The sequence below is a fragment of the Salmo salar genome, chromosome ssa02 (genome assembly GCF_905237065.1).
Source record: "Salmo salar chromosome ssa02, Ssal_v3.1, whole genome shotgun sequence".
NCBI lineage: Eukaryota > Metazoa > Chordata > Actinopteri > Salmoniformes > Salmonidae > Salmo > Salmo salar.
The window spans coordinates 30,612,121-30,625,729 of record NC_059443.1 but is presented as its reverse complement, the minus strand read 5'-3'; the positions used below and the strand labels follow the sequence as shown (position 1 = coordinate 30,625,729).

At 41.6% G+C, this 13,609-nt stretch overlaps 1 protein-coding gene across 1 annotated transcript; it reads left to right on the top strand.

The window, feature by feature from the left end:
• Positions 1–79: 79 nt before the first annotated feature.
• On the top strand, positions 80–13,409 carry LOC106579564 (DDB1- and CUL4-associated factor 13). The gene is made up of 11 exons (XM_014159598.2): positions 80–383; positions 510–709; positions 889–996; positions 1,473–1,562; positions 3,298–3,453; positions 4,271–4,348; positions 5,652–5,734; positions 6,048–6,212; positions 6,414–6,549; positions 11,380–11,543; positions 12,343–13,409. The coding sequence occupies exons 1-11, from the start codon at positions 314–316 to the stop codon at positions 12,428–12,430; spliced, it is 1,338 nt and encodes a 445-aa protein (XP_014015073.1). The 5' UTR covers positions 80–313; the 3' UTR covers positions 12,431–13,409.
• Positions 13,410–13,609: the final 200 nt, after the last annotated feature.

Below are 13,609 nucleotides of genomic sequence, written 5' to 3'. Positions count from 1 at the left end.
CGTATTTTACTGCAAGGTAATAACCATAAAAAAGTTGAAATGTCCCACAAGAAGTCTAATCTAGAAAGATCTCTGGAGCCCAAAGTACAGTGACAATCTGTCCACATGGTGTCGCCAAAGATCTTTGGTAACTCAATGTTCTGTCTGTGTTCGCTGTAAGCGCAATCAACAAACACACTTCCGTCAAATAAGGGCGGATATTGCCCTCAACATCCGGTATGTGAGGTCACACGTAAACACATGGCCGTACGAATCATTTTAGCGTGTTACATTTTTGGTGGAAGAAGTATAAAGCTTTATACACGTTCACGCAATGAAAGTTAAAGTTCTCTCCAGGAATCCGGACGACTATGTCCGTGAGACGAAGTTGGATATCCAGCGTGGTAAGTGCAGATAGTTAGCCAGCTAGTGCACATTAGCTAACACAGTTCAATCCACTGTAGAGAGCTATAGCTAGCTCAATCAGTACTGGCAAAACAACTTCTTCTAACAGTGTATGTAACCTACAGTACCAAGAAATTACGACCCGTCCCTCCATCCGTTCGAGGTGCCAAGAGAATACACCCGTGCCCTGAATGCCACCAAGTTGGAGCGCGTGTTCGCCAAGCCGTTCCTGGCTTCTCTGGACGGCCACAGGGATGGGGTGAACTGCATGGCCAAGCACCCCAAGAGCCTCTCCACAATGCTGTCCGGTTCCTGCGATGGAGAGGTAATTAACTAGCTAACTGAACTTAGAGTTAACAATGGCCTGGTTAAATATGAGTTGATTGCAAATCCAAGAATTATAGGCTACATGTCTAACTATGGAATGGTCAAACATATATGATGACAAGTCTGTGGATCTAAATGACCTGTTTATACTGTAAGACTAACTGATTTGTTTCTCAGCTGAAGGTGTGGAATCTAACCAAACGGGAGTGTGTTCGTACACTCCAGGCCCATGAAGGCTTTGTCAGGGGGATGGTCGTCCGCTTCTGTGGCACCTCCTTCTTTACGGTATGGTATCTGTTTCACTATCCAGGGTTGTATTCACTAGGGCACACTGTCACTCAACGTTGTGCAATGGACAAGTTCACATAGTACCCCCCCCATTCTGGCTTCCATTTCCTGTCTAGTGAATACTAACCAGACCAGGGGTGTGTTCATTAGTGGGATTCCGTTGCAAAATGCTTGGTCTGTTGCAACGGAAACTGTGTACTCGAGGTACCAAACGGAAGTAAACAGAATGAAACTACGAGGGACCTATCTGAATTGCTCTAATAGAAAGTCTTGTTTTTGTTGCAAAATGTTTTCCATTTGGAGTAAACAGTTTCCATTGCAAAATGTTTTACAACAGACTAAATTAATACACCCCTGGGTTTATCTCACAGAATGGTTGCCCTGTGCTGAATTGCAGTCTTGTGACACAACTTCATTATGAATCAACCTCAAACCTCTGTGAAAGTAAACATGCTTGTGTTTCTGAATAACAGGTTGGTGATGACAAGACTATAAAACAGTGGAAGATGGAGACTCCTGGCTACGGAGAGGAAGAGGAACCTCTCAATACTATTCTTGGAAAGGTATGGAGGAGCTGTCTCTGTCATTATTCTGCTCAATTAATATCTGAGTGTATCTCTGGCCAAACCTATCTGAATTCTTTAAGGAACACTGTAAAATGTGCATACCATGGAGTGGACCCATCATTAAAGATTGTGGCTTTAACCTCTCTTGGGGAGGTGGGATGCTAGCGCTAGCGTCCCACCCACGGTTCACACTATTCAACAGCCAGTGAAAAATCAGAGCGCCAAATTCAAAACCACAAAATGTCATAATTCAAAGTTCTCAAACATACGACTATTTTACACCATTTTAAAGATGCGTCTCCTTAATGTAACCACGTTGTCCGATTTTCAAAAAGGCTTTACAGCGAAAGCATAAAGTTAGATTATGTTAGGACAGTTCCAATACAAGAAAAACCACACAGCCATTTTCCTAGCAAGGACAGGCGTCACAAAAACTAGCTAAAATTATGCACTAACCTTTGACGATCTTCATCAGATGACACTCCTAGGACATCATGTTACACAATACATGCATTATTTGTTCGATCAAGTTGATATTTATATCCAAAAACAGCATTTTACATTGGCGCGTGATGTTCAGAAAATATTTTGCCTCCAATACTGCCGGTGAATCAGCACAACAATTTACAAAAATACTCATCATAAACGTTGATAAAATATTAAACTGTTATTCAAATAATTATAGATGAACATCTCCTTTATGTAACCGCTGTGACAGATTTCAAAAAAGCTTCACGGGGAAAGCACACGTTACAATAATCTGAGTACTGCGCTCAGAAAAAGACATCAAGCAATACAGGTACCCGCCATTTTGGAGTCATCTAAAATCATAAATGGCATTAGAAATATTCGCTTACCTTTGATCTTCATCATAAGGCACTTCCAGGAATCCCAGGTCCACAATAAATTATGGACTTTATCGAACAAAACAAAATTTATGTCCAAATATCTCCTTGTTGTTTGCGCGTTCAGTAAGCTACTCCAAGTGTAGGAAGCGCGGCCAAAATGTCACAACGAAAAGTCAAAAAAAGTTATATTTACGTTCGTTCAAACATGTCAAACGTTGTATAGCATCAATCTTTAGGTCCTTTTTAACTTAGAACTTCAATAATATTCCAACCGGACGATTCCAATGTCTTGAAAAACGTTTTGGAACACAGCTACCCCTCATGTGAATGCGCGCCAATGAAGTCATGTGGTTTCCTGAGTCAACAACTTCCAACTTCCTTTGTTCGCTCTCTGTTCACCATAGACGCCTCAAACAACTTTCTAAAGACTGTTGACATCTAGTGGAAGCCTTAGGAAGTGCAAAATGAACCCTAAGTCACTGTGTGTTAGATTGGCAATGACTTGAAAAGACTACAAGAACCAGATTTCCCACTTCCTGGTTAGATTTTTCTCAGGTTTTTGCCTGCCGTATGAGATCTGTTATACTCACAGACATCATTGAAACAGTTTTAGAAACTTCGAAGTGTTTTCTATCCAAATCTACTAATAATATGCATATTCTAGTTCCTGGGCCCGAGTAGTAGGCCGTTTAATTTGGGTACGTTTTTCATCCGGCCGTGAAAATACTGCCCCCTACCCAAGAGAGGTTAAGCCCATGATAAGATTTATGGGTTTGGAGATATTCCCTACAGTCAGGGTGGTGATGATGATGATGATGATGATGGTTGTTGTAATGTATTCCCTCTAGTCTGTGATGATGATTGAGGATGTTTGTTCCTTCCAGTCTGTGTTCACCTGCATCGACCACCACCAGAAGGAGGGTGTGTTTGTGACGTGTGGCCAGCAGGTGGATATCTGGGATGAGCAGCGCAGCAGCCCCATCCGCTCCTTCTCCTGGGGCGTGGACAGTTTCAGCTGCGTCCGCTTCAACCCTGTAGAGGTAATCAACCCTTTCCCTGTGTGGATTGTAGCAGAAAGTGTCTGAGTATGATTGCTGATCTAGGATCAGGTCCTCCATGTCCATATCATCTTGTTAATTATAATCTGAAAGGCAAAACTGGTCCTAGATTAGCACTTCTGCTCTGAGACTCTTGGTGAATACGGGCCCTGACGTTGCTATAGCACCGACAGAAGGCGTAACCCAGACACGTCACAGAGGCTATAAAGCTGAAGTATCCGTTTAGAATGTTTTCTCACCACCAACATGTATAGTAGTGAGAGGAAGTCCAGTCGCGGGTGGTGGGAGAAGGTGGAACTAGGTGAAACTGGGCCGACATTCTGCAAATTCTCATTGTTGGAACAATACATTTTTCTGTTCCCAAAACTAGAATCTGTTACGAACACAGTGTACTAATATTTATAGACTTGACGCTTTGCCAAACTGGGCGAAAAATGCGTTGTTTAGAACGAGTGCAAGGTCAAATTGAGTTTGTGCGCACACACTTCACAGAGGAGGCGTTCCCTAACGGAAATATGCAAATACATGCTACAACGCGCCAATAGGATCTTGCTAGCTCGTGCTTGGCTTTGCCTACCTCCTTGCTTGTTTTGCCCACCTATGCTTTGTTTGCTCAAACTGTAAATGACACAGATGAGCTATCTTGTTAGTTATAGATATCTTTGGCTATAGCCTCCATACACCAGAATAATGGAGGCTATACCCAAATCAGGACTATGTAGGTCAAAGGTTGTATAAAACACAGAATTGTATGATTAAAAAAAAAAAGTTTAGTTGACCTTCCTGCTTTTCTCCTCAGACTGAACTTCTAGCAAGTTGTGCCTCTGACAGAAGTATTGTGCTGTATGACATGAGGGAAGCGACACCTCTTAAAAAGGTACATTTCTACGTTTGCATCCCAAATGACACCCTATTTAGTGCACTACTGCTGTTTAGGATGCCACCCATTAGAACTGCACAAGTAATCACATTTTAATCGAAATTGACATGCGCAATATCCATATCGCAAGAGGCTGCAATATTTTGAACTGCCACTTAGCCACCTGTCTGTAATGCCTGTTTTTAAAACCGTTTGATATATTCCTCTAGTTGACAGAGTTGTCCTTCTCTCCTCTTTTGGCCGCTTCCCAATCCTACACACACACAAAGCCCCGGCCCCTGTCACTCAAGCAGGCAGTTCCTCGTGCTCCAGATTCACGGCATGCATTGACCAAACAGCATGCAGTCAACAGATTTCCACTTTGCTTCTTAATATAAATTCACATGTTTTCTTTATTATACTATTAGTCTGTGTAACTTGCTCTCTGCAAAACACTAGTTAGCTGAAAATGTGCCTAATTTGTTTTAGCTAGCAAGCGATAAGCATTGCTAATTCCACTGAGTGCAAATCTTACTAGCAATCATTTGCTGTAATATTGGACAGTACCAATGGTGGAGTATATCATCGTTTGTGAAATGGCTTGTTCGTAATCAGAGAGGAAAAGGCTAATAATATTGTAAAATCTTTGTCTGAATGTACCTATCTATTTAAATCTAATTAGGGTCCCATTTAATTTATTTAACCAGGTAAGTTGACTGAACACATTCTCATTTACAGCAATGACCTGGAGAATAGCTACAGGGGAGAGGAAGAGGCCATTTAGGTAGCCAGATTAGGAATTCAGGACACCGGGGTTAACACCCCATCTCTTACGTTAAGTGCCATGGAATCTTTAGTGACCACAGGGAGTCAGGTCAGAGGCAAGGCAGCAGTGGGATGCAGGGTGGTATGCTGCTGGCCATGGGAAACGCTGACCAGTTCTTACTCTGTCACAACCATCTCCTCCCTTACCTTTTCCTCGTTGTCATGCCAAACAAAACTGCATTCCAAGTAGCCACTGTATTCCAACCATAACATTTGAATGATCATTCTATTTCTATGATTTCCAACAGTATAACCAAATGCTTTGATGTAAAATCGCAATCTCAATATTTGGTAGAAAAATTGCAAATAGTTTAGTAAAGAGCAGTGTCATGGGCAGTAGGGCTGGACGATATGGGCAAAAAAATGCCCATATCGCCCTACTGCCCATGACTCTGCCCTTTACTAAACCCATTTCCCATTCCATACTGTCCTCTCATTACTGGATTGTGTCTAATGGTTAGTGTATTGAAGTATGAATGTGTGATTTCCAATACAGGTAATCATGAATATGAGGAGCAACACTTTGTGCTGGAATCCCATGGAAGCGTATAACTTCACCTGCTCTAATGAAGATTACAAGTGAGTGATGCAATTCAACATGATGTGTTGAGTTTACAACATGTTCACTACATCACATAGGCCTCATTCATTCCTGGAGAGAAGTTTGTGTATTTTCGATGCTAATAATGTTTTTGTTCATGCAATTGTTTGGGGGGGGGTCATTGAATTATTATTTCTAATGTACATTTACACTTATTTTACAATAACAGCATGTCTCACGAGTATTTGTATTTACTGGCCTTGCACCATGCATGAGAGAAGCATGGTGGTGTGTGTTAACATGTCATCTCTGTATTTATTAACCAACAGCATGCGTTTCCTCCCCCTACAGTCTGTATACATATGATATGAGGTACCTGGACAAGCCTTTCACCGTCCACATGGACCATGTCTCAGCCGTGCTGGATGTAGACTACTCTCCAACTGGCAAGGAGTTTGTCTCGGCCAGCTTTGACAAGACCATCCGCATCTTCCCCAAAGACAGTGGCCACAGCAGGTTAGTGGTGCCGGGGGTTCAGACACTGGGTTCCAGCAGATTGCTGCCTACTCCATGGTTGTTGTTCTGAATCCTACTTCTCCGTGTGTGTTTATCATCAGCTTTGATGTATTTATTTTTGTACAGCAACATTGTGTTCATTGTGTGTGCGTCAGCAACATTGTGTTCAGTGTGTGTGGTTGTGTGTGTGTGACTTCACAGGGAGGTGTACCACACCAAGCGCATGCAGCACGTCATCTCCATAAAGTGGTCATCAGACAACAAGTACATCCTGAGTGCTTCAGATGAGATGAACATCAGACTGTGGAAGGCCAACTCTGCAGAGAAGTTGGGATTGGTGAGACAGACAGTCCTCTTCCTCTCCTTTTAGAAGTAGTGTACTCACGTCCTGCAACCTGCAGGTGTCGGGTATCAAAAGTAATATCATGAAAGAAAGATGAATCCCAGATACATTTTTAGTGCTTACCAATAACTGATGGGCACATATGCTAATATTCTGATGCATTTGTTGGAGCTCTGATTTTGGCCTTCCGTTTTGCGAGTTTTCTGGATTCCTCAACCTGCCATGGCCTGATGCCCACCATGGTACGCGCCGCATGGTGAGGGAGAGAGAGAGAGAGAGAGGCCAGGTTGCCAGCAGCAACAGCAGTGGCACTGCCAAGGGCTCTGATGGATGCTGACTGACTTGGAACAGAATCACCTTCAATAAGTACAATGGACCAATAGGGACATCAGAGCAGGGTTAGTGACAGACTGGAGCTATTTGGAACTCTTGATTACCAATAGACAAAGTCTGACCAGTCAGTCAGTGTGGGAAATGTGGCACTATAGAGTGGATTTAAAGGGATAGTTCACTAAAATATATGTATGGGCAAATAGTGACTTGAATTACTTAGAGGTGTTACAGCAGGCTAACGTTAGCATCGCCCATCCCAAATATTGGAATTTCTTTTTGCACACTTTGGCATTTATATCTATTTTGCTTTCTTAAAACTCTAACTCCATATGTTCAAGGCATTATTTACACCTGAAATGTAAGGTTCTGTTTAGTGTATCTTAAACAGATTCTTACACAGTCTAGCCTTTCTCCTTTCTCATCTGATGCCAAAACCAGCATTTAGCCTACAAGGATGAATTGCAAGGGAGATGAATGGACGTTTTTCGGTGCCATCTCCAATATCCATCCCCCTTCTCCTTCACTCTTCCTTATTCCCTTAATGCAGCATAACACTGGAGAATTGGGCAACTTTTGGCACTTGTTTTACTGTCAGTGTATAAGAGGTGATTTATTCTGTAGCTTTGCACTTAAACAGATCAGACGAGCCCAGCTGCTATCAGCAGTTTGAATAGGCCCAATCACTTAAAGAACGGCCACTCTGGAAATAATGAAGCATTAACCATCAAGTTGGACTGGAAGGGTCTTTCATTAAAAAGAAATGCTGAATCAAGGCTAACTGTCAGATCTCAGGAAGAGTGGAAGTCTTCAGCCTGTTTGTTGCAACTGCAGTGTCTCTCTCTGGTTTTTGGCTTTTGATGCCTTTCTATGAGATTACCTTTGACCTCACTGTGACCTATACAGGTGTCATTCGTTTTTGTCCCGTGATCCTATTTTTCATGTTACTTGGAGTAACATTGACCACATTGACCTTTGACATATTGTAAATTCACCTTTTGAAATCACACAAATTACTGTACGTATCACACATTCTCATGACACTCATGAGAAGCATGACTACATAGCCTATACATACAGTGAGCTCAAAGTATTGGGCAGTAACACATTTTTGGCTTTGTACGCCAACACTTTTCACTCCATATCAGGGGAACCGTTTAGAAATGACTGCACTTTTTGTACATAGTCCCCCCCATTTTACGAGGACCAAAAGTATTGGTACAAATTCACTTATGTGTATGAAAGTAGTGAAAAGTTGAGTATCTGGTCCCGTATATTAAGCTTGTGACTCGGCAAACTGGTTGGATGCTTTTGCTGTTTGTTTTGGTTCTTTCAGATGTATTTTATACTCAATAGAAATGAATGGTAAATAAGTTATGTCATATTGGAATCACTTTTATTGTAAATAAGCATAAACTGTTTCTAAATACTTCTACGTTACTGTGGATGCTACCATGGCCAAAACACACAGCTACCATGGCCAAAACACAGCTACCATGGCCAAAACACACAGCAAATGCATCCAACAATTTTGTTGAGTCACAGGTTTAATGTAACCATTGCGTGCTAGGAATATGGGACCAAATACTAAACTTTTGACTACTTTAATACACATGTAAGTGAATTTGCCCTAATACTTTTGGTCCCCTAAATGGGTGCTGTAATCTCTAAACGGTTCACCAGATATGGATGAAAATACCCTCAAATTTAAAGCTGACAGTCTGCACTTTAACCTCAGTCATTGTATCATTTCAAAACCAAAGTGCTGGAGTACAGAGCCAAAACAACACATTTGTCACTGTCCCAATAATTTTGGAGCTCACTGTATCTCTGGATACACGGCTCATACAGCTACATAACACCTTAAGCCTGCTACTCATTTTCTATTGAAAGAGCGTGGAGGCCATAGAGAACTCTGCAGAGTCAGTGTTGCTCTGCTCCTTTTTCACTGTAAATGTTCAGGTTTTCATAAATAACATTTAACAGGCTGTTGGCCTGGTCTAAGGGAAGCAGTGTACCTCAACATCAGCAGCAGCTATTAGCTAATCTCCTATCAAATTGAATTGATTATAATTAGAATAAAAGCCTTGGAAGAGTGGCCACTTAGAGATCCTCGGAAACTATGGCCGGAGAGAGTGAGAGACGCTCCAGATTTTTATGAGGGAGAGGAAGGGAGATGGGGAGGGTGTGTTGAACGGTTGTCTCTAGCCTGCTCTCAGACCATTCATTCAGATTGGAATGTGAAGGTTGTTGATGTACTACTTACTGTACTAGGACTGGTCGTTAGGCTGTTAGTCGACCAATATTGTTTTTAGTTGAGCAGTAGTAAATATACCGTACCAGTCTCAAGTTTTGACACCTACTCATTTAAGGGTTTTTCTTTGTTTTACTATTTTCTACATTGTAGAATAGTAGTGAAGACATCAAAACTATGAAATGACCCACATGGAATCATGTATTAACCAAAAAAGTGTAAAAGAAATCAAAATATATTTGAGATTCTTCAAAGTAGCCACCATTTACCTTGCTTTCCACACTCATTTTCTCAAACAGGTAGTCACGTGGAATGCATCTCAATTAACTTTTAACAAGGCAAACCTGTTAATTTGTGGAATTTACCTCTGTCACAGAGGATAAGGTCATTAGAGTAACTGCACATCAGATTTCAGCCCAAATAAATGTTAGAGTTCAAGTAACAGACGCATCTCAACATCAACTGTTGAGATGCAGAATGCTGTGGTAGCCATGCTGGTTAAGTGTGCCTTGAATTCCAAATAAATCACTGACAGTGTCACTAACAAAGCACCATCACACCTCCTCCATGCTTCATGTGGGAACCACACATGCAGAGATCATCCGTTCACCTACTCTGCGTCTCACAAAGACACGGTGGTTGGAAACAAAAATCTCACATTTGGACTCATCAGACCAAAGGACAGATTTCCACCGTTCTAATGTCCATTGCTTGTGTTTCTTGGCCCAAGCAAGTCTCTTCTTCTTATTGGTGTCCTTTAGTATTGGTTTCTTTGCAGCAAATCGACCATGAAGGCCTGATTCATGCATTCTCCTCTGAACAGCTGATGTTGTGTTATTATTCCAGTCTTTTACCGTTCTCATTGTCGGAGTGGACACATTGTTTGCGGCGCGCACAACCTAGGCTACACTTGTGAGAAACAAGTTTTGGTTTATTTCATTCCATTTACGAGTTTTGTCAATTTAGTCATTGTCTTGTTTGGAGTTCTCCTGTCAATATTGAGTAAGGACGTGCAACTGATTTACGCATTGAAGTTGGCCTATAGGCTACCTGACCTGCTCGCAAATGTAGGCATATAAATGTGCCCATTTGGGGATCTGATAGTATTTCTAATTGGCTTAATGCACCACCGCAAGCTGTGGAGCTTCTCAGTAATCTTTTCTTCACCTCAAACAGCAAGCAAACTAAGTCTGTTTTTACATCCATTGAGAATGACAATAATTCCTCAATGTATCTGAAAAATCTTTCGAGCTCTCTCCCTTTCAATAACCACTCAGCGTGAAAGGAAAGAATGTCATGCTCTGACCTAGTGGAAACGTCATAAAATAGGCCTACCTGGTTACTTCTTATCCGTTGCGGCTTTATAGGATATTTTTACATAGTTGGCAATAGACTTTTTAGGTTTAAAAGGTTCATTTTAGATTTGGATTACATTTTGATTAACTAAATAACAATGATTTTGAGATATGAAAACGTTATTATAAATGAAATGAAACTGTTCCACAAAAATGTTCATATGAAAACCATAACTGGATCACAGATCAGATCGGTAGAAATGGTAAGATAACTTTCATGTGGAATAGCAATTTTTCCGACTTCTCGTATAGCCTATTACTGGCAACTTCAGGAGAGTAACTGCAGAATCTGCGAAAGCCAGTAGGAACGGGAGGAAGACAGTCGGGACAGGTTTTTTCCCCTTCTAGTTATCCTGATCTCTGGCTCCCTCTTGAGTATTTAAAAAAATCTTATTTCATCAAACAGTGAGCTTAAAGCATCAGACAAGCTCAATGCATATATAGTTAATTTTATTAAAACGCATAGGGTGTGTCTATATATGGAAAAAGCCCTATACTATAGATAATAGCGAATATTTTACCGTCTTAGGCCCCATGTTTAGTTATATCGTTCAGTCATAATATCCAACTCACAAAGATGAGCGAGCAGTAGTAGTGTTAAAGATGACTGTCTATCCAAAGCTGAACATTTTCAACCCTGCTTTTCCCCCATGGTTCAATGTCCCAGGGGACATAGTCATACAGTTAAACCATTTTATTTAGATTTCAGTTTTCTCATGAAAATGTTGTCATTATGGACTGGTAATTAATTACTGTATACTGATAAATGAGGCTCCAAGTAGACCTCAGTAGTAGATTAAAATCACTTTGTTCTTTTATTTTCTCTCCCTCTCCTTCCTACCTACTATTTATTTTTTTCTCTGTTGTCACCCCCCCGTGGTCTAGCTGGCTCCTAGGGAAAAGGCAGCTGTGAACTACAGCCAGAAGCTGAAGGAGAAGTTCCAGCACCACCCTCAGATCCGCCGCATCTCGCGCCACCGCCACCTGCCCAAGTCCATCTACAGCCAGAGCAAGGAGCTGCGTGTCATGAAGGAGGCTCGCCGCAGGAAGTACGTGCTCCTCCTTTACCCATGCCACTACTGTCTGCCCTACAGTGGCTTTCTGTTCTCAACTCTACCTGCACATATCCTCAATACTCTTGTTTTTAACAGTCAAACCACAGAAGTCTATAAATTACAGTATGTATATCAGTAGAATTGGCTTCTTGGTGAAGTTCTTGGTAAGGTTAGTGTTGTTTTGGACCTTATTTGTCTCTGTGTTGATGGGAGGAGGTTTTCGGGTGGTTGACCTGGTCTGTGGCCTCACCACAAAGGAAACTGTCCATCTCTGTTAACACAGTAGGTTCAGAACTACCCTGGCCTCTGTCCAACTATGGCAGAAGTTCCATGAAGTGGTTGAGGCCGTAGCTGGCTGCCAGAATAGGTCTGACTGCCCTACCAAGGCACACTTACCCTAATGGGTAACAGGACTGATAAGACAGGATGGTCCCTTGTGGCTGGGTCATATACACTAAAGTCTCTAAGGGGAAGTGATGGTGCCATCATGACCAGTTGATGATTAATCAAATATGAGTCAGTGTTGATTTTTGGTCCTGAAACATAGTAACACATTATTGTAATATGTCATCCACGTGTCCCTAGGAGCTGTGACTGAAGGCAGTGTAGCCTACATGCTCTTTGTGTATTTTTCAGATGTCATTATTAGTGTATTCTACATTATGACGTCAGTCCACCTGCCTAGCACCAACTCCTTTGTGTACTCTAACGTTTCTCTCTCTCTGTGTGAATACGCTCATGAATTGGTTCCTGATGTTTGAGTTATTCATTGCTGCCTCATTGTGTGTCCCAGGGAGAGGAACGTACGCAAGCACAGCAAGCCTGGCTCCATGCCCGTGGTGACGGAGAAAGAGAAACATGTGGTCACCGTGGTGAAATAGGACGCCAGTGACCGTGTGGCGTTGGAGGACTAAAGGACTACTCTGCCTCTACACACACATGGGCCACGTTCAGACACTCACAGCTAGTGTTGCAAAATGTCGGTAAGTTTCCCAAAATTCTCTGGTTTCCAGAAATTCCAGATACTTGGATTTCCTGCTTAGTCCTTCATGGTTCCAGGACACAGGAGGTTGGTGGCACCTGAATTGGGGAGGACGGGCTCGCGGGAATAGCTGGAGCAGAATGGTATCAAATGCATCATTCATAGTTTCCATGCGTTTGATGTCATTCCATTTGCTCTGTTCTGGCCATTATTATGAGCCGTCCTCCCCTCAGCAGCCTCCTGTGTTCCAGGAATATTCCAAATGGGATTTCTGACAAACCTGGCCACTTGGGAAAGATACCAGAATTTTGCAACCCTGCAGACAATGTTGTGGATCCCTTCAGTTATATTCATGACATTCTAATGTGCAACGGTCAAAAGGCTGCACCCTCATGAACACAACCCTCATGAACACAACCCTCCTGAACACAACCCTCCTGAACACAACCCTCCTGAACACAACCCTATCTAAGACTGAAAGAACTCATTCCACCTCTCCAAGGCTTATTAAAACAGAGAAATATGGGTGAATATTGTGAAGTTTGTTGACATAAGTGTCCCAGCTGTCATGGTGAAACTTTGTACCACCAGATGAAGATTTCATGAATGCTATTTTTGGAACAGTAATTTTGGGATGTTATTGTTTTGAAATAAGAATACACTAGTAACCGAGAAGAACAACATCTGTCAAATATCACCAGAACGTTTATTTCGGAAACTATCTTGAAAATGTTTGGCCTCCCTACACCACCACATACCTTCAGCTATTGTATGTACTGATTCAGTAACCTTAAAGATTGCATGATGCTAAGGTTTGGTTCTATTGATAGTGTTTTTTGTATTTATTGATACACTGCTAATAAAGATGTGGTATGATATTTTTGGGTCTGATATGAATACTATTGTTTGGTAGGCAAATTCACTGATTCTCATATCGATTCAACTATAAATTGAACGCTTGTTTATTACATAAGTATACAATTAATATCCAAGGTGCTCAGATTAGCATAATTTGTGTTTTGTTTGGCATATTTTAGTAATATATTTCTGAATTGTTAGGTCTGTATTGTAATTGATA

Excerpts from the sequence above, each read along its gene's own strand:
- LOC106579564 (XM_014159598.2), top strand. The coding sequence starts at position 314 with ATGAAAGTTAAAGTTCTCTCCAGGAATCCGGACGACTATGTCCGTGAG. Across the intron at positions 384-509 it reads GAAGTTGGATATCCAGCGTG|TACCAAGAAATTACGACCCG; the intron begins GTAAGTGCAGAT and ends TGTAACCTACAG. Across the intron at positions 4,349-5,651 it reads AAGCGACACCTCTTAAAAAG|GTAATCATGAATATGAGGAG; the intron begins GTACATTTCTAC and ends TTTCCAATACAG.